A 22113-nucleotide genomic window follows, 5' to 3' on the forward strand; every position below is an offset into this window, starting at 1 on the left:
GCAGCTTTGAAGATCTTATAAATCCAGCCATAGAAACAAACATGAAGGGGAAAACAACAAGAAGTGCGGGAGCAATACCGAAATCACCTAGGACCAGCCTAGGCCCAAGTCCAGGCCCTATGAACAGGTATATACAGCAAGGAATCGGAGAAGGAGAGAAACAAGTGGGTTCAAAGGGCAGACAAATAGATACAAAAGAGAAGGACAACAAGGATAAAAAAGGCCAGTATAAAGTACAAACAGAAACCAGCCACCTCTCAGAACCCAGAATGGAGCCAGAAATGGGAGAGGAAGACAGAGGAAAGGAGGAAGGACAACAAGGGCCACAGTTGCCAACAAAACAGGATATGGAAAAAATGTTTGCGGCACTAGAGAATTCCCTAAAAGCAGAGATGTCAACACTCCATAAAGATATGGGATATATGTTAAACAGAGTGGAAGAAGTAGAGATCAAAGTAGACCTACATCAAAAAAACATAAAGGAACTAGAAGATGAAATAAAGAAATTAAAACGGGAACAATCATATAAAATAGAAGAGCAAGAAAATAGAGATAAAAAGAAAAACTTGAGAATACGTGGGTTACCGGAAACAGAACAAGCAGAAAATCTAATAGAAAAAATGAACAATCTCTTCAACCAAATCTTGGGAAAGGAAACAACTAACACAATAGGAATAGAAAGTGTCTTTCGAGTAAAAAAACCTCAAAGGTTTGCAAGGGAAACACCTAGAGATGTAATCGTACGCTTTGAAAAATGGGAAGAAAAAAAACAGATCTGGATAAACCTAAAGAGGAAAACACAAATAGAGTTTGCGGGAGGTAAATTACAAATATTTCAAGACTTATCTCAAGAAACGTTGAAAAGACGACGGATACTAAAGCCATTATTAGAAATCCTCCGGGAGCAAGAAATTCAATACAACTGGGGTTTTCCAGCATGTCTAATAGCAAGGAAAAACGGAATAAGTGCGAGGCTAAGACATGTGGAGGAGATTCCGGACTTTTGCAACAAACTAGAAATCCCCTCCCCAGAACTGGAAAAATACGCAAATAGTCAGGAGCGAATAACGGCAAGAGATGACCTACAGTGGCAAGTAAATTCAAGGATCAGACATCAAGATGTGGACTCTCGAGGAAATTAATATCTGAGAAAATACCACACAACGGTGCAAGGGGCCTTAGAGTGGAAAGGGGGGGGGGGGGCTGGGGTTGATGGGATGGGAAAAAAAGGAAAGTGAAAGGATTGGTAAAACACAACAAAAACGCAGGGAGAGGGAGACAGGGACTCACGGAGTGGACAGGGGGTCGCCCTATTAGTGCTTAGGCAGGGGGGTAATAGGGTGTCTTACAGAGCTCCGCCTCACAATAAATAGAGCAGAGGGGGCAGAGCGTGCCCCACAAAACAAAGTAAAATGCTCTCAGCTCTAGAGAATATGGGGGTAAAAAACCCATATCAGAAAAAAGGGAGGGGGAGGGTGGGAGGAGGGAGGGGAGGGGGTGGGAGGGTGGGGAGGGAGAGGTCTGAGTCACATGAGTGGTTACATAGGCACACCTATTCTGAGACAAGAGATGAGGAGACCCCGTGCGTCCGCTGGGTGTCCCCTCCATCCGGTCTCCTAGGGGGACCGCGTGGGGGGGAGGGCCGGAGGACGGGCGGGGAAGAAAAGGCACAAGAATGGAAAATGTAAACAGCATAAAAATAATCTCTTACAATGTCCGAGGACTAAATTCCCCAGGGAAGAGAAACATCATCCTCCGAGAACTAGAAAAAAGTAAAGCAGAAATAATTTTCCTACAGGAGACGCATATAACCCAAAACTCAAGTGCCAAAATTTATTCAAGAAACATACCAACATGGTATCAAGGAGACTCGCCAATAAGAAGGGCCAAAGGAGTAGCCATCGGTATAGGGAAAAATGTACGTTTTCTAATAGATCAAAGGAAAATAGACCCGGAGGGTCGATATCTTTTTATTACAGGAACTATACATGGGGTAAAATATACATTGGCCAATGTCTACTGTCCTAATAAGAACCCTAAAAAATATTTGATAGATATAATTAAAATACTAATGGAATTCAAGCAAGGAAAATTAATACTAGCTGGAGACTTCAACTTCAGCATGGATAATAAAATGGACAGTACCTCAAGAGTAAGGGACAAAGAGGTAAATCAACTAAAGAAATTAAAAAGAACATTATATGAACAACAACTAATAGACCCTTGGAGAATTCAGCACCCCAGCACAAAGGACTACACATTCTACTCAACAGTACACAAAATTTACTCCAGATTGGATTACATCATGGTCGAACATAGAAACTTGGAAGAAATAGAAGAAACAAAAATAGGCATAATAACCGCCTCAGATCACAGCCCAGTAATCTTGAGAATGAAAATAAAAGGAGAAGTCCTTGAAAGGGGTCCATGGAGAATCAACGAAACTTTATTAGAAGACAGTGAGACCGAAATAAGCATCATAGAAGAAATTAAAAGATATTTTGAAGAAAACGATACACCAGAAGTATCGAAAGCAACAATATGGGAGGCGCATAAATCTGTTATTAGGGGCAAGTTAATAGCTATAGGGGCAAGAAAAAAACAGGAAAGGAAAACAAACATGCAACAAATAATTAAAGAAATTTATGAATTGGAACGAAAACACAAAAATCAAGTAAACAACAAAATCTTCGGCCTACTATCTCAAAAGAGAGAGCAATTAAAAGACTGGATGGAACAAGAAGAAAGGAAGGACTACAACAGAGTAGTACAAGAAAAATATAAATGGGCTAATAAACCAGGAAAATACCTAGCAAATCTGGTAAAAAAAAAGAAGTCTTTGAATTACATTGAGAAGATCAAAAATGAAAAAGGAGAAGTGGTAAATAAAACCACAGATATAGCGATAACATTTCAAAAATACTTCAGCTCCCTTTATGCAATAAAAGGACAGGAAAGTTGGAAAGAAGCGAATACAAGAACAAAGAAGATACAAGAATATTTAAAAAAAGCAAACTTACCAAAACTAAAAATAGACCAACTAGAAGAATTGGAAAAAAATATTACGCATGAAGAGGTAAAACTGGCATTAAAGGAAACTCCCGTAGGAAAAAGCCCAGGACCAGACGGGTTTACGGTCAAATACTATAAAAAATTTGAAGAACAGCTGACTCCAAAACTATTAGAATATATGAATTCCTTAGGGGAAGATGAAGAAATAAGAAGTGAATCGTTATTAGCTCATATTACAATACTACCAAAAGAAGGGAAAGACAAAGTTAACTGCTCAAGCTACAGGCCAATAGCCCTATTGAAGGCTGATACGAAGCTGTACTCCAAGATCCTGGCCACTAGGATAAAAAAACTAATCCCACTGTGGATCAACCCGGACCAAACTGGTTTTGTCCCGGGGAGAGAGGGGCGGGACAACAGCCTAAAATCATTATTGATGTTGCACAAGAAGGTGCAGAATGAGACCCCAGTTCTATTCCTGTCATTGGATGCAGAAAAAGCATTTGACAGGGTAGACTGGGGTTTCATGATGGATACATTGCGGCACTTGGGTATTGGGACAAAAATGATGAAGTGGATAACAAATTTGTATAATGGCCCGACAGCAGTCGTAAAAGTGAACGGTAGACTCTCTCCAAAAATTAAGATGCAGAATGGAACACGGCAAGGCTGTCCACTGTCTCCACTATTATATGTATTGGCCTTAGAACCACTATTAGTAACACTCCGCAATAACAAAGAGGTAGAAGGAGCGAAACTAGGAGGAAAAGAGCATAAGATCGCTGCCTACGCGGACGACATCTTGATGTATGTATCCAACCCAAGAGTGTCACTCCCAAACATACTGAAAGAAATTAAAAAATACGGAGAACTGTCAAACTTCAAAATTAATCCAATAAAAATGGAAATATTAAACATAGGTCTAGAGGAAAAGGAAGTTCAGTTTTTACAAAAAGAATTCCCATTCACTTGGGTAAAAGAACTCAATTACCTTGGAATTAAAATAACTCCTAGAGTCGAAAAAATTTATCAGGCAAACTTTATTCCACTGATCAATGAGGTCAAAGAAGAAATGAAAAAGTTAAGAATACAGCCACTTTCATGGATTGGAAGAATAAATATGTTTAAGATGACGATATTACCTAAAATAAATTACAGATTACAGATGTTACCAGTAAAAATCCCGCAGAGCTTTTTTAAAATAATTAAAACAATCCTGCTAAAATACATATGGCTTAATAAAAAACCAAGAATTAAATACACGCTGATCACAAGGAAAAAGGAGCATGGGGGTCTTGCCGTCCCAGATATAAGTAGGTACTATAAAGCCATAGTTTTAACACGAATGTTAGAGTGGACAAATGAGAAAAATGAAAAAAAATGGGTGGAAATGGAAAACACAATAAGTGGAGCCACACTACATAAGAATATTTGGATTCCACGGAAATATAGAATATTGGACACCGATACGCACGAAATAACAAAAAATGTATTTAAAATTTGGGACACCATTCACTTAAAGAATGAATGGAAATATAATTCACCACTATTAGCACTCACAGGATCGAATCTCTTCACCCCTGGGAGGGAAATATTTGAAATCCAAGGAATAGGTAACCCACGACTGAAAGATATCACTAGAAATGGCAAAATAAGAACACGAGTAGAAATAGAGGAAAGGAATGGATGGAAGATGAATGAATGGAATTATATTCAAATAAGGCACCTAGTAAGCACAATACCACACCCACTGAGAGATGAAACAAAATTAACTGCACTGGAAAAGCTATGTAGCAATGAAACACCATTAAAAAACGGAACATCAAAAATTTATAGTATACTGACAGATTTGGAAGCACAAGAAAGACCAGAATATATAAATCAATGGGAAAAAGAAATGAATTTAAAAATAGATAACCAAAAAGTGGAAAAAATGATAGAAATGGGATATAATAAGGCCTGGGACATGAAGACCATAGAAATGAATTATAAACTAGTATCAAGATGGTATATGACCCCAGTAAGAATACACAGATTCCATCAAGATAGAACCTCCTTGTGTTGGAGAAAATGTGGCCAAATAGCAACGATCATACACATATGGTGGGAATGCCCAATAATAATGGAGTACTGGAAGGAAGTGTTAAACAACATAAAGGAAATAACTGGAGAAGAAATAGAACAAAATATTTGGACATGCCTCTTCCATATCTACAATAAACCTAAGAAACAATATAGAAAATCAATAATACCTAACCTCCTGAATGCGGCCAAGGCCTTAATTCCCAAGAATTGGCTAAAAAGTGGAAAACCAGACATTAGAAACTGGCTAAAGGAAATAGATTATCACTACAAAATGGAAGGAGGAGAGAAAGGGGATAATAGTAGATGGGAAAGTTGGAAAAACTACAAAGTCTCGGATATTTATTTAGATAGGATAAAAGAAAGAACAGGTGCAGAGCCAAGTGGATAAATAAATAACATAAAGGAACGGACCAGACACAGGGGAGGGGGAGGGGGGGTGGGGGGAAATAAGAGGAACTGAGAGAGAATAAGATAATAATAGGGTTTATAATTATAGAAGGCGGTTTGTCGCCGGTTTTTAAAAATATTTAAGAATATCCTAGAAGGGAAAAATAATAAAGATGTGACGGAAACAATCCACAATGATGTGAAAAAGGAGAAGAGATAAAGTTTGACACATAAAGTTGAAATAATGTCTCTCGGAAAATTTTCGCTGAAGTGGAAAAAAAAAAAAAAAAAAAAAAAAAAAAAAAAAAAAAGTACATAAGCAGCTGAGAGCAGAGATTATGTGATCACATAAAGAAAAGGGAAAAAAAGGTATTTATATATTGTGTGTATATACATATTTATTGTGTGTGTGTGTATATGTATATATACATTATATAACACACACATAGGTGTATATATATGTATATATACACCTATGTGTGTGTTCAGTATTTTGGCTATGATTACGCACCAGTTCAGGTGTGAAATGTGTTAGCTGTTATTGCTGGTTCACCAACCTTTGCTGTATGGGTACCGTTTTCTTTCATTGCATTGATTAATAAAAGGTGAATTTATCGGAGTGCGGCCGTCCAGACTTTTTTTCTTCCACATTGAGCATTATTGTCAGTGGCAAAGCTTTGTTTTGGCAAAGTTAAACTGGACCAAGCCAAATGTCAAATAGATCAAAGTATACAAATCCATCTTGCAGAGAATCTATTGTCTATTTATTGTCAAAAGCCACATAGTAGCCAGAAAACTATGGGCTGACTTTATTTGATACAGTCATTATGTTATAACTCACCATTGCCTCTGGTCAGCATCACAATTACAGAAGAATTTACTGTCAGTGCAGTTCCTATCAATTCCACATGAACACTTCTGAATTCCAGGTCCAGAATCTCCCCAGTAGTAATGCTTTTCATTGCCTTTGCCAACCCACCATGTGTAAGGATTTCCTTCTGAAATACAGACAAAGATAGGATACAAGATTAGCATGTGTAATGCAAGTACATTGTTAAGTCTCAATTGCAAACACTTTTTTTTACATTTTTCAACAGTGGAAAAATGATAGAACCCATGGAAGGTTTTTATGGCAGTTTAAGCACTTAGATAGCTAGTGCGAGTAATACAAACAGCTCTGGTGACATTTAATGATGAGTGAGATTTAAATACGGTCAATGTTAGCTCAGCTTGCACAATTTATTAGCAACATGTGGAGGGCTAACGGGCTATAGAAATTATATGTCATCTGATTTCTGCATAAATGGTACTGTATATGTTTGTAAGGGTCACATGATGAGAACATAATGAAAACATGATGAGGGTCAATATAACACATTGGCATCATACAGTCATTTTTGATGAACCATGGCTAACTAGTCTTGTGGTCTATATTACTACTGTTCTAGATCAGCCCTTCTCAACCCCTTTACTTTAGAGGAACTCCATAGTAGAATTTTTAGGTCTTGAACTAACTCCCTGCTAAATCCAATTAATTGGGGGCCAGTAGGAAAAAATGCTTTTTATATTGGCGGCTAGTGAAAAAAATTTTCCACTTTACTGTGGTGGTAGAAATTACATCCTTAGAAGCAGCTAAAAAGATCACTAGGTTCATGTAACTGGCTCTGTCAAATAGTGTTTACCCCAAAACTATGCCAATAAAGGAAAGGTTGAGGTGCAAATTAATGTGATCATGAAGACCAGTAGTATATAGTCCTTGTGGATAAGTCCATAAATCATATAATCAATAATATAGCCCATCCAGGGGTAAGGATAAAGGAAGTAAATATTTAAAGATTGTCAGTGACCTACGGCAAGCCTCTTGTAGCAGTAGAAGCGATTTCCAGGGTACATGCAAAAAGAGAGAGAGAAAAAGGCGACTCTAATGCCGTGTACACACAGTCTGTCTTTCCGACGTAAAATGTGCGATCAGAGCTTGTTGTCAGAAATTCCGACCGTGTGTAGGCTCCATCGGACATCGGACATTGGAATTTCCGTCGCACAAAATTTTAGATCTGGTTCTCAAATTTTGCCACAACAAAATCCGTTCACGTAAATTCCAAACGCACAAAGTTCCACGCATGCTTGGAATCAAGCGGAAGAGTCGCACTGGCTATTGAACTTCATTTTTCTCGGCTCGTCGCAAGTGTTGTACGTCACCGCGTTCTTGACGTTCAGAATGTCCGACAAGATTTGTGTGACCGTGTGCATGCAAGACAAGTTTGAGCCAACATCCGTCGGAAAAAAAACATGGATTTTGTTGTCGGAATGTCCGATCAATGTCCGATTATGTGTATGGGGTATAAGTGTAGACTTTAAGAAACATTTAATAAGAGACAAGTTGTTAGGCAACTCACATTTCCATAGTAAAAACAGGCATGTAGTTAAATAATCGCCTGCGGGGGCAATCTTTAGCACTGCATCTGCTGCCGCTCTGTCCGCCACTCAGGCTTGACAAAGGAGCGAGCCTGACAAACTATCCTGCTCGGAAACATGTCAATCACAGCAAGTGGAGATGGGGGGAGGGGGTTCCATTCTGCGTGTCTTATGGGCACAGAAAGCAGGGCTCGGCAGCGAGCACGCAGGAGTGCCCCCATAGAAGGTGGCTTGCGGCACTCAGAAGTGGGGATTAGCCCGGAGCGCAAGGGGGGGACCAGAGAAGGGGATGATCAGAGCTGCTCTCTGTAAAACCATTGCACAGAGCAGGTAAGTTCAACATTTTTGTTATATATATAAAAAAAAATGAAGCTTAGCAGTTCATAGATATAGTGGCTGCATTCATTTCCTATATCATGATTTTTTTCACCTTATGGTCCTGATATTAACACACTTCCTTTCCTAGGATAGCAAGGCTTACTTACCATACTGTATCTATAGAGAAGCATTGCTGTCTAATAGGACAGGACTACAGAACATCTTCCCCTTCTCTTCTCCATAATATGGAGGGGGGAGTTTTGTTAAAAACTGTGTAAATCACAAATAATTATGACATTTTCCCTCACATAACCTATGCCATTTGGAAACAGTAGTACTGGGACAGGCACAATTTGACAGTGAAGGTGAAGGGTGGAAATTCATAACTGTGCAATAAGAGATTCTGCTTAATTTGTCATGATAAAAATTTTCTTCTGAGGATTCAATACGCTCACTAATGTCAGCGATACAAAAAATAAGTCCAAATTTTCAAGGTGGTAGATAAGACAGTGCACCCAATCCAACATGCAAATTTGCTCAGAGCCAGGGCCCCTCCAGAACTGAAGTCAGCCTAACAATGCTCCAATACAATTACTGAAAAGCCAGGTGGCAGTCGCCAAATGGTACCAATACAATCTTTTTATATCTGGTGACATAAAAGCCAGAAGCTTACAAGTGTGCTGGGGTGCGTTTGACCTCTTATATGACTACTCCTTTGATTGTAGAAGGCAAACCCCCTACTTAATCACTTAGATGAAGGAATTATTCTGGCTTTACTCAGACAGGTTAATATATTAACTGCTTCAGCCCCAGAAGATTTTACCCCCTTCCTGACCAGAGCACTTTTTGCGATTCGGCACTGCGTCAATTTAACTGACAACTGCGCGGTCGTGCGACGTTGCACCCAAACAAAATTGACGTCCTCTTTTCCCCACAAATAGAGTTTTCTTTTGGTGGTATTTGATCACCTCTGCGTTTTTTATATTTGGCACTATAAACAAAAAAAAGCATCAATTTTGAAAAAAAAACGCAATATTTTTTACTTTTTGCTATAATAAATATCCCCCCAAAAATATATAAAAAAACTATTTTTTTCCTCAGTTATAGGCTGATACGTATTCTTCTACAGATTTTTAGTAAAAAAAATCGTAATAAGCGTACATTGATTCGTTTGCGCAAAAGTTATAGCGTCTACAAAATAGGGGATAGTTTTATGGCTTTTTTATTATTACCGTATTTATCGGCGTATAACACGCACAGGCGTATAACACGCACATTCATTTTAAGAGGGAAGTTTCAGGAAAAAAACTTAACTTTTAAATAAGGAACTTTGAAGCAAAATAAGGGTCAGTGTCCATCTGCAGCCTCTCAAGTGAAGTGCCATCAATGCAGCAGCCTCACCATTGCCATCAATGCAGCAGCCTCACCATTTCCATCAATGCAGCAGCCTCACCATTTCCATCAATGCAGCAGCCTCACCATTTCCATCAATGCAGCAGCCTCACCATTTCCATCAATGCAGCAGCCTCACCATTACCTTCAATGCAGCAGCCTCGCCATTGCCATCAGTGCAGCCTGATCGATGCCCATCTGCAGCCTAGAGGGGACAGGGAGGGGGGCGGGACAAGCGCCAACCAATTTACATACAGTGAGAATCTCCTATGATAGACAGAACAGTGGTCCAATGGCGGCCCAGGAGACAGGACTTCTTATTACAGAGGCAGCCAAGTGAACAGAAGATTCTCACTTTATGTAATCTGACAGCGCTCGTCCCGCCCCCCTCCCTGTCCCCTCCGAGGCAGCTAAAATTAAATTATCGGCGTATAACATGCACACGCTCTTTGCACCCGATTTTCATGGTGAAAAAGTGAGTGTTATACGCCAATAAATACAGTAATTTATTTTTTTTACTAGTATTGGCGGCGATCTGCGATTTTTATCAGGACTGCGACATTATGGCGGACACGTCGGACAATTTTGACACATTTTTGGGACCATTGGCATTCATACAGCGATCAGTGCTATAAAAATGCATTGATTACTGTAAAAATTTCACTGGCAGTGAAGGGGTTAACACTAGGGGGCAGTGAAGGGGTTAATGTGTGTCCTATACTATCTACAAGTATCCTGGTTACCCTTGTTACATCTCCTGGGATCCTCATCCATATAAGCCTATTTGACACAGTGGGTGTAACCCATCTATGTCCAGTTGCTCTGGTAAGCCCACCGCTCATATATATGGTGGTGGATCTCCTATCAACACAATACTAATATTTTTTACACTTCTTGGTGTTATACATATATTTCAATGGATGTTTCATGGACTTTTTTCTACACCAGCATATGTCAGATATGTATACTTTGAGTAGGTGTTCTTGGGACTCAATTTCCAACAAGTGTGTTACTTAAACATATCTGCCAACCACGTTAAATTCTGTATATTTGTTAACCATACTTATGTACACTTTTGGGATATATCTACATTGTATGTCATGAATCAATGTTAGTTATTATTGATTTTCTAGCGCTGCACTTTCTTTTTGCATAATGTGTGTCCTAGTTTGTGTTCTAACTGAAGGGGGATGGTGACTGTGCAGGGAAGCTAACAGATCACTGTTCATACTCTGTATGAACAGACGATCAGTCTCTTCTCCCCTCAGAGAACCGGAAACTGTGTGTTTACACACACACACAGATCCCGGTTCTTGGTGTGCCCTGAGCGATCGCGGGAGCCTGGCAGTGATGAAGAAATTTTTATTTTTTTATTTTATGGGGGGATATTTATTATAGCAAAAAGTATAAAATATTTTTTTTCTTTTTTTAAATTTTTTAAATTGGCAGTCTTTTTTGTTTAAAGCGCTAAGAATAAAAACCACAGAGGTGATCAAATACCACCAAAATAAAGCTCTATTTGTGGGAAAAAAAAGGACATCAATTTTGTTTGGGTACAGCGTCGCACGACTGCGCAATTGTCAATTAAAACGAGGCAGTGCCGTATCGCAAAATTTTTCCCTGGTGTGTTATACCACAAGTTTGATTGACTCGTTATGTCTGTTTGAGTTCAGTCGTTCTGGTAAGCCTTCTAATTATTGGTGGTGGATCATTTATCAGCAATCTTTCTTCAATTCAAGTCACATGATCTTTAATTTACTTTTTGATGGATTTTGATTCACTTTTTGGACATTCATTTCACTGATATACTGTTTATCTGCTTGGTTGGCTGCAATAGACTGTTTTACTCATTGGTGATATGTCATGTACCCACCACATCTGAGTACAAAATGTCTTTCTAAGCTTTATTTTGTTACACTTGTTCACTACAATCAATGTGTTTGCAATTATATGTGTTGATTTTGGTTTTCTCACTGTCCATGTTGTACACACACAGTGTAAACTTGGCATAATTTTCAGCCTCAGTGCATGCTGAGACAATTTATTAAGTGCTGCACTTACTTTCCACATATTTCACTTCTGCAATTGATTTCATGCTGTGCTGGCTGCTACCGAACAAATTTAAAGGAGACAGAGCGGTATATTTGTTTGTTTTTGTTTTTGTAATACAAAAAATGGCCTAGTCATTAAGGGGGCAAATCTTACGGCCCTTAAGTGGATAAATTAAAATGGTCAAAAATCTATGTTTATAATCGAATTTCTAAGTAAGAATACATTATCTATTGCCTTTGGTACAATGCTTTCCAAATATGCACATGAACACACACATATTCAAACAAATATTTAGTGATGTATCAAAAATTGTGGAGACCAGCCAATGGATTATGTTTATTTTTTTGGCTATTACTAGCTATCTTACTGTTAATTGCTGACTGGTTAGCAGCGAATGCCCATTTTACATCTGACATTCACATTTTATAAGCCAATTATTATTGATTTGTTCTCATTTATGATCTTATTCACTGAGCAGCCCACAATGGTATGACCAGTAGTGTATTTAGGTTTTGTGCTGCCCTAGGCCTGACTAAACTTTGCACCCTCTAATTTAAATATGACCCAACCCCTTCCGGTCAAGGCCACACCCTTGCTGTTTAACACCCACCCTGAAATTAGTAGTACTACTTTAAGCACAAATTTCTGATAATTTTATGGAGAGGACTAAGAAGATATAACCATGCCAATGGTGCAGCAGAAAACATATAGCTCAGTGAGGAAGGTCAAAATGAAAAGCGGCGCCCCCCCCACAGTTGCGGAATGCCGGCCACCCGTATACCAGAAGCAGTCCTGGTGCTTTATGGGGTCGCTAGACTAATTTGCCTCTCAGCCCAGTCTGCCCCATAAGATTGGCGCTACACTAACAGTGTAACGCAAGCCGCCAAGGACTCTTTCCATGCTGCCCTCCTGCAAAGTGCTGCCATAGGCCTGGGCCTTGTCGGCCTAGGCCGGGATACAGCGTTGGGTATGACTTTCCAACTTGATTGGTCTCCAGCATATTAGATTTAGAAGGTGAGCCAGCTTTAACACTGGAGTTTTCGGTCAGGGTTTTGAGAATCAGGCAGATGGTGACAGTTTCAGTCATTCACTTGGCAGTATGAAATCCATTTTGTTACAATATAATAACCTTTGTTCCAGTTACACGTCATTTATATTTTAACTGTTTACTAAGGAAATAATAATTATTTTTTAAAAAACATTTTAATAAACAGGTAAATTCTTCATGGTGGAAAAGTGTATTCTTTGTCAGGTTATTCTCTTGGTGCCTAGGAAATGAAAAACCCTTCAAGAAAACCTTTGTTAAAAAAGTGACAGTATAATCTGCTTTGCTCATTCAGCTCAGAAAAGAAAGTGAAATGTGGAAAAACTCAAATTTGTTTCTGGTGTGGAGCTCCGGGCTCTGTTCATGCCATCCTGTGATGCATCGGGAGACATCTTCCTAGTCAGCCACTAATGTGATGTTGTAGGTCTGTATGTGTGAAGTGTCAAAAGACTTAAAGTGTAGGGAAAGGCAAAACTTATTTTTTAGTTTAAGAAAGAATGTGGAAGAATTAGGTTTATTATGATCACAGATTCACCCTCACGTTTGAGTAATCACAGCAGCAAAAATAGAGTGGAAATACTCCAATTGGTGACAACTGTCTTAAAGAGAGCAGGAAGTAGGAAGAGATCAGTTTCTAGGACAGGAAGCACATTTTTCCTAAAGGGACACAACCAGAAAAAAAAAAAAAAAAAAAAAAACATAATCTAAATCAAGCCACATATTATGCACTTTTGGTTGTAGGAAACAGAATCGCTTGATACCCCCATCAACGCAGTCAGTGTTGCTGGGGGAATCCCTCCTGTGGAGCTATTGTGTTCCCACAGTGGGGGGCATGGGGAGCCTACCCTGCCAGGAGACCACAGTGATTACTGCTAGTGGCTATAGCCACTCCCAATAATCACATACTAAAAATCTGACATTCTGGTTGCACCCAAGTCGATCGATAGAAATTGTCTTTGCATATACTTTAACCCTTTAGCTGTCAGAGATGTTTTTGCACTTTTTTGCAAATGAACACCGCAGATTTGAAGATTAGTGCTCTCACACGATATTGGCGCAACCATTTATGAAACCCATATTTTCAGTAAAAAATACAGTAAAGTTAATTTTAGGGTGCACAAACACAATGGGGGAGATTTACTAAAACTGGTGCTCACAGAATCTGGTGCAGCTGTTCATAGTAACTAATCAGCATCTAGGTTTTATTGTCAAACCTTAATTGAACAAGCTTAAGTTAGAAGCTTATTGGTTACTATACAGAGCTGCACCAGATTCTGTGTACACCAGTTTTAGTTAATCTCCCCCAATATGTTACCCATGTTTGCGGTAAAATATGAAAAGAAAGAAAAAAAGAGCGCACCAGCCTAGTGCATTATCCTTGACAAATTTATTGATTAAAAACAAGATAAAATCTACTCACAAAGGTCGAAGAAAAAATCTCATTGTATATGGCACAGAGGCGAATAGTCCAGTGGTAGCAGTTTTCCAGGTCCCAGGAAGGAGGCGTACGGACTAAGGTTACCCTTCTTCATCAGAGCCTTAGCAGTGTTAGTCTCCTGCTGGCTTTTATACATGTGTCCATCCAGACAAGACTGGTCAGATTGGTTCTGAGGCTCCTCCCTTAATTAGTGGGCGGTCCTCTGAGAGGGGTGGGTCTTGGCTTTGTTGTCATTATTATAGGGCCATAGTGTATTTATTTTTAAAAGTTATTAAAAAACTTTTTACGTTTAATATGATTTTAGTCTAATTTATAGTTTTAATTTTAGTTTTAGTTGTAGTTTCTAGTTACTAGTTCTAGCTCTGGTATTTTAATTTTGATTTTTAATTTTTAATTTTTAGTTTTTAATTTTTAATTTTTAGTTTTTAATATATCATTCATATTTAGATCAGCGGCCATGCATATAATCAGGAGTGCAAGCATCCAACAACAGATAGACTGAAATACTCCTGTCAATACTATTATGTAGATGGGCCAAGGCATATCAATATGTTCCTTGGAGCTCCTCTCCCCTCTCATCTATAGATTACAGACATCAGAGGCCACTGATCAGAGGTCTAGAATCAGAGATAGAGTAGCATACCTTATGATGTACATATCTGATGGCAGCTCATTTGCTCGGGCTAGGTGTCTCTGTGGGGACTGTGGCTGTACCGGCTTCCATTGCTGACAGATCCTGGCTGGTGACATGTTCCTGTGTCCTGTAGAACCTGGTGGAACGCACGCCGCTCCTTTGCTTCCAGGTTGCGGTCCACAGGGCGGAAGTGCGGTCGTGACGTCATATCCCGTACGCCCTTTGGCGCACGAGATTGACATATTATGATAAAAAATAGCCTCCATTTTGCCGTAGGCAAAGATAGAGGCTAAGGTCAGACAGAACCGTCTGAGCTATAGATCAGAGAAGGATAAAAGAATATATATATATATATATATATATATATATATATATATATATATATATATGTGATAAACTAGATCTAATAGTGCCACTAGAAGGGAAGGGGGAGGGGGAAAGAAGGGGGGAAGAACCAGGGAAGGAGGGGATAAGCTCAAAGACCGGATGCTAGACATAGTAATCTAGATGTAAACTAGATGGAGAGACAGGGACTGTTAGAGAAATGGTTCTAGAGTTGTAACTAGAAGGTGACAGTATCCTGAACACATGTATTTAAAAGCCAGCAAAAGATGCACTAAAATTAGTAATAAAAAGTAGTAATATATATAATATATATAATGTATAGAATATATATAAAAATACACATACATCTACATAGACATATATGCACATAAAAATCAAGTTTAAAAGGCAATATTAAAAATAAATCCGTATAGAAGTACACAAAAGTATGTGCACTTTGCCAGTATAGTACAAAAAGGGGTTTGTTATAACCACATATATATAATACATATAGTGGTTTTGTACATTATTTCGGGTATACCCAGGGGTTATTTGGTAGACATCAACGAAAGGAATAACAAAATCATTACGTCAAATTGATTTGTAAAACTAAGGTGATACTGATGATGATGATAATAGCAATCGTTTAGGTTATAATCAGACCACCAGTTCTATTATATTTTTAGAAATAGAAATAGTAATGGCAATAAAAATAAATATAAGAAGGGGTTTATAAAAAACATTAAGATGTATTGAATATAATATTGGATAACGATAAAGATTAGATTACGTTAGGTTAGATGAGATTATAAAGAATTGGTTAATTATATTGGATGAAATGGATATGGATATAATATATTATTTATAGAATATTAGATAGAGCCACTGCCTACAGATATATGTATATATATATATATATATATATATATATATATATATATATATATATATATATATACACATATGATTACACGTGTAAACACACATATATAAGCACACACATACACACAACCACGTTAAGGACTCGTATATGCTGTGGTCTAGTCTTATGATAAATGTATATTGGACATATCCTGTATTACATTGATGTAATCTATGAACTAAAATACAAGATCTAATAGGATATGGCTTAAAAAATGGAAATAAAATGATAGTACCTTAATAGCTCTATGTATAGAGTGATATATGGGGCCTAGTGATAAATGAATGTCACAGCAATAATAGGTTTAGTAAATTGAATGGATATAAAATTGAATGGATATAAAATTAGCCCTCCACAATGACTTAGTGCTAGCATTATACTATTTTGTGTATTTCTGGGTCTTCATTTAGGCCTCCCGGGGCGAGACTGCCGAGGGTGAAGATCCAGAAGGCTTCTCTTTTGCATAGCCTCTGGTGTCTTCTTCCTGTGTCCAGCTCGCCTCCAATAGACTCAATCCCGAATACTTTCATGCCTGCGGGGTTCCCTTGGGGGGCCTCTACAAAGTGTCGAGGGACTGGATATTTGTCTCTTGGATTTATGATGCCGCATTTATGTTCACCAATTCTAACTCTCATTGGACGTTGTGTACGGCCAACGTATAGACGCCCACATGGACATACGATACCGTAGATCACATACTCTGTTCCACAATTTATAAATTGTTTAATTTGGTGAACTCTCCCGTCTGTAAAATATAAAAGATGAGGTTGTGTCAAGGAGATAGATACCCAACATGTCAAGCCTTAAAAATACGCATGGAATAGAAATAAACCCCGGTACCCAAAATCGTCCATGATTGAAGCTTTAAAAAAAAAAAGGCTATTAATTTAGAATTACCTGTGAATGGTGTCCCTAGAATTATTGCTCTCACTTTGGTGTGTGCAAAGATATCACTATTTTTGAACTTAGTCGCACATGCTTTTACATAGCTATGTGTGTGCACGTATGGGGGCTTCAAAAGTGTTTTGGTGTTTTTTATTCTGTATCTGTTATTTTACTTTAACTTTTTAGCTATCACATGGGAGGCAATAGTCCCCTATGTGGTATCAAATTCCTTTTTAGCCCCTTTCTGCCAACTGCATCCCGACCCTTTAAGAGTTCTAAATGCCAGGAGGCGGAGGCAGGCATTCCGGTCATGTGTCCACTATGATTGGCTGTCACAGCGGTCACATGATTGGAAAGCTCCTGATCACAATTAGGCATCGGGAGCTTTCCAGCTCCTGCCAGTAACTGTACTGGGAGTGTTCATGGAGCATGCTCTTAGCACAGAATTGCTCGCATTTGGGCCGCATATATGCCACTCAGGGCTAAAGCCCACCCGCCGAGAGACAGCATATACAGTATGAGCATGGCCAGCGGGATCAGGTTAATAAGACATTAGGAGTTATTATATTATATAATATTATCTATTATATTCACATAAGTACCCCAGTGAAGCTGATCAATCAGTGATTGTGCATGATCAGCTTCATCCACAGACAACTCTGGTGAGTAAAGACAGCTCTGAACCTGGAAGCGATGTAATACATGTTGCTTCTGGGTTCAACTAGCATGGGCAGGATCAGCGAACAAATGTGCACTGAACTATCCACTGCTCTAACCAAAGACACCATAACCATTCTGGCACCTTGGGTTAGTACAGCAGAGTCCAGGTTACATGGCGGGGGGGAGCTGTATATTCCAGTGACCATGGAAGTGATCAAGTGGTTTTACTTCCCAATCACCTCCATCAGAAAGTTGTCTGTCTGTTTGCCAGTTACACATCCACTTGCAGCTGCTGTAGCGTTACACTGGTGGCAGCAAAAGAGCAGAGGAAGCCCTAAATAAAAAATGCATCCAATTCACATATATGTGAACCCAGCCTGGGGCACTAAAGGGGGGGGGGGGTTACTAAGACTGGAGCATGCATAACATGGTGCAGCTTTGCATAGAAACCAATCAGCTTCCAGGTATTATTGTCAAAGCTTAATTGAATGAGCTGAAGTTAGAAGCTTATTAGCTACCATGTACAGCTGCACAAGATTCTGAATACTCCAGTTTTAGTAAATGCCCCCTTAAATGTGTATGTATCTTTTTTTTGCCTGGATTTCAGACCTAGGGATTTGCTTGTGTTTTCCTAGGCGAGAATGTGAAATGCAATACAATCTTGGGATAGAGGCGATATTGAGGCCAGGTGGAAGACTTCTGTAGGGGATTATTTACATTTCCAAGTACACTTTAACAGCCTCTACTTCCAACATGAAGTCCCACCCTCTGTTATACAAGCCATTACTAGGTTTCAGAATTAAAATGAAAGAATGGAAGACAAGCACAGGTACTTTCAGGCACCACTAGGTATCTGAAGTTTACCATTTACATATGTTTAACACATTGGTGACCAAGATAGGTTCAATTAAAGAAGACCTATTCCCATAAAAAATGTGTGCTGCAGCACTAAAATACAAGTGTATTTTCACTTAAAGTTTTCACTTAGTCCCTTTGCAAGGTTGCACAACTACCACTGAGCCTGCCATTAAAGTCCACGCAATGCAGCTTCTGGTCTTGTAGTGACAACAATGCTGCACTTCAACTGAATTCTGAGCAGAGTTGACAAGTAGGCTGTGCCTTCCTGCACTGCAGGGGGATAAAAAAATGTTGCAGAGGGGTGTCTCTCATTATTGTCCCTGCTGATTCACAAGCCTCTAGCCTGGCCAAACCTGCTTTCTGGATTGACAGTACTGCCCCTGTTGCTGAAACTCTCCCAATGGGCCCTGCAGTGTCTGGGAAGGGAATCGTGTGAGACACAAATGAAGGAGGATTTGGTTCAGTCAGGGAGAGTAAAATACATTTTTTGCTTGCTTTATGAGACTTGTGTAATATATATTAACTGGATTTGGTATTTGCTTAGACCATCATATAGGAGCCTTTAGTTCTCCTTTAAAGTAAGTAATTAGTACATGTAAACAGTGATGTTATAAATATATGAAATTATATATTATTTATTCTTTTTAACAAGACACAGCTTAATCTATAACCTTGAATGACAATAATTACAGGATTTAAAAAAATGGAAAATCACATTAGCAATACTCTTGACATACAGGAGTTTCACAGGGTATACATTGCTTCTATACAAATTAAAAGGGTCAGTAAATGTTATTTTATTTCTCTCTAATGAAGCTTCATTAGTTATACCTATTGTTTCCTTTGAAAAAGTTCCCCAAAGCACCCATTGATCCACATGTGTAAAAATGAAGATAAATTACTAAACACCTTTCTGCCAATCAATAGATTCTTGAACTGAATTACAGTTTTGCACAGAATGATCTATCTTAGATGTATATTTAGAGTAAACACAAAGGAAAACACAAGCCAATGCCATAACTTCAACTAATTATCCTGCATTACTCAGTGCTGTACCCTGACAAAAGAAAACAGTTCATTTTTTTAATAGACAGTAAAATCATTTTTACCTAGGAAAGAAATGATGTACACACATTACTGTAACCTGACCAGTACTTTTATAGTCATTGATTTCTGCTGGTTCTGGTCATTAGAGTTGCACCTCAGCATACTGGATTCTGACACTTATTATAGAGTGGAATGAGCATGCTCTACCCACAGAAAATGAGCTTTATCCCACACATACAGTACGTTGTACATACATCATAAACAGGAAGATTTATCCAATCCAACAAGAAATATTGTCAAACATATAAATTCAAGATTTCAAAGGCTTAAAGTATAATTAAACCCAAGAAGACATTTTTATATATATAGTAGGTTGCCCAAAGATGTGGTGGTGTCATTAGTGTTCGTTTTTCAGGTTAAGAACATTTTTAACAAGTACAGAAAATGCCTGTTGATTTTGCAACAAATGAAGTGCTCTTGTCACCTCTTGAGAGACTGGAAGCAAAAAAGCCTATTGCAGGCACCAAATCTAAGGAATGACCAGCTGCAGTATATTATAATTTTGTTCTTTGGTTTTAGATAAGCCTTAATAAACATTTGTAGTTTTTTTTCAAAATGAGATGAGTAACACAGAATTCTGGGTGAATGAGAGAATTTTTTTTGGTCTATAAGAAACTTTTGGGGGGTGCAAGGAGACGGGCTGGGAGGATGTTGCATAGAGACAAGCACAGGCTGCACCTTTAACAGTACAATACAACTGTGCAATATAGGGTTTATGTGCAAAAGAACAAAATGCATTTTTAAAATACTCTTGTCCATTTGTTAGCCTAAAATAAGAAAAAACATGAATGGAGTGTAGCACTACCCCTGCAGGAGTTACAGAAGTCAGGGTTCCCCACTGCTGTACAGCCAGTCACACAGCATTTCCTTCTTTCATTTGGACACATAAATCAGTCTTTGGCTTGTTTTTGTAGTTTTATTAGGAGATGGTAACTTGGATGGGGTAAAGGATTCTTGGATGCCCAGTGTGACAACAACAAGAATTCAGGAGCACTTCCTCCCTATTTACAGACTCCTATTCTTCCTTCCTCCTGCACAAAATTGGTTCCTCTTTGTACAGTTCCTGCTGGCTCACTCCTGAGGGAACTAACAGTCTATTGTCAGTTCAGCAACAGGAACTCTCAGTTCCTTGGCAAAGCAACACATAAGGTGTGAGCAGCATATCACATAACCTTCTGCTTCCCTCTGGCCACTGATTCCAGTTCTACTGCTTGCAGAAATTGCTAGCCCACCTGGTTACCAACAGCCGCACCTGGCTGCTTTCCTTTTTTTAGTCCTCCTGACTGACATGCACATGGAGATTCCCCAGGGCAAGGTTTGATGAAGAGTTGGCACACTGCTGTCTTCAAGAGAGCACTGCTACAGCTGCCAGTTTCTCCCCTTTCTGTTCTTGCACCATGCTGATCTACTCACTGTCTCTCCTTGCTCTCTCTGCTGCCCCTCTGGCTTGAATCCCTCTAACTGCCTCCTGTGGTGAGATCCTTCCAGGCCAGCCTCCTGAGCTTCAGCCCGAGTTAAACACCCCCCCGGTAAGGGGTTCCTCAAGGGCAACCAACAGCCTTCCTCAGCACTGCTTCTCCATCTTCCACCTCACCTGACTCCCCTCCCAGTAGGCCTCATTTCTATGTATGGGCTCCTCAGTCCCCTGCCAAGCTCACTCCTGGGGATTGGCTAAGGCCCTATAAATATGCAGAACAGGTCCTCCTCACCTCTACCCACTAGTTCCAGAATGTTCTCCAACTTTCCAGATACCAGGGGGAGTCATGCTGGCCTTGCTTCTAGTAACCCTGACCCAGATTCAATAACTCAGGTTTAGCCCAGAGCCACACTGTATTTTGCCTGTACTAATGCTAATAGCACACACTAGAGGGTGCTACAGTAGTATTTAATTAAAAAAGTGAAATAGAAAGTTCATATAGTATGCCTAACAATTGCATGAGACAAGCACAGGCTGGGAATGACATTGACAGATACCATATTTTTAAAATACGATCTTGAAGAACTATCAGGGGCATTTTAGTGCAGCATCATCTGATCATCTCTTCTCTGTCCCCTTACAACTAATCATTTCTGCTCTTAACATCCACCGTTAACCAAAACTGACCCAATGCTATCAATTTTGCTTAATGGTAATCATTGCTGTTCTTAATATCCATCTTTAACTAAAACTGACTCCTTGCGGTTAGTATTTCTTCGTAGTAATCATGGTTGCTTTTAAAGTGGTTGTAAACCCTTACATATATCAGTGAAGTGACTGCCTTCAGGTGATACATAGAGATGAAACAAATCCTTTTACATACAGTAAGTTGTACCTGATTTTTGTACTGTAGATTGTTCTAACATCAAAGTATTTTCCCTGCCTCGAAAAGCTGGGGTGGGTATCTGACATCACATACACTGCAGGGCTAGAGCAGAGTTCTCTGATATCTAACAGCTGATCGGAGGGAAGGGACACCCCCTCTAACAGGCTCATAGGGAAAAACACTGAGCTGAGTCTTTGAGTCACCTGCCGTTTACTGGAGGGGGGGCGGGCCATCTTCCTTGAGACTGAGGTGTCAGCTTAGAGCCTTTCCCTGCCT

At 39.1% G+C, this 22113-nt stretch overlaps 1 protein-coding gene across 1 annotated transcript in view; it reads right to left on the bottom strand.

Moving 5' to 3' along the window:
• Window positions 1-22113, bottom strand: part of CNTNAP2 (contactin associated protein 2) — a 2786505-nt gene that overhangs the window by 352008 nt on the left and 2412384 nt on the right. Inside the window, exon 14 of the mRNA XM_073630449.1 lies at window positions 6326-6482. Within this exon, the coding sequence (XP_073486550.1) occupies window positions 6326-6482 (157 nt within the window). The remainder of the gene's footprint in view (window positions 1-6325; window positions 6483-22113) is intronic.

Source organism: Aquarana catesbeiana, linkage group LG05 (genome assembly GCF_042186555.1).
Source record: "Aquarana catesbeiana isolate 2022-GZ linkage group LG05, ASM4218655v1, whole genome shotgun sequence".
NCBI lineage: Eukaryota > Metazoa > Chordata > Amphibia > Anura > Ranidae > Aquarana > Aquarana catesbeiana.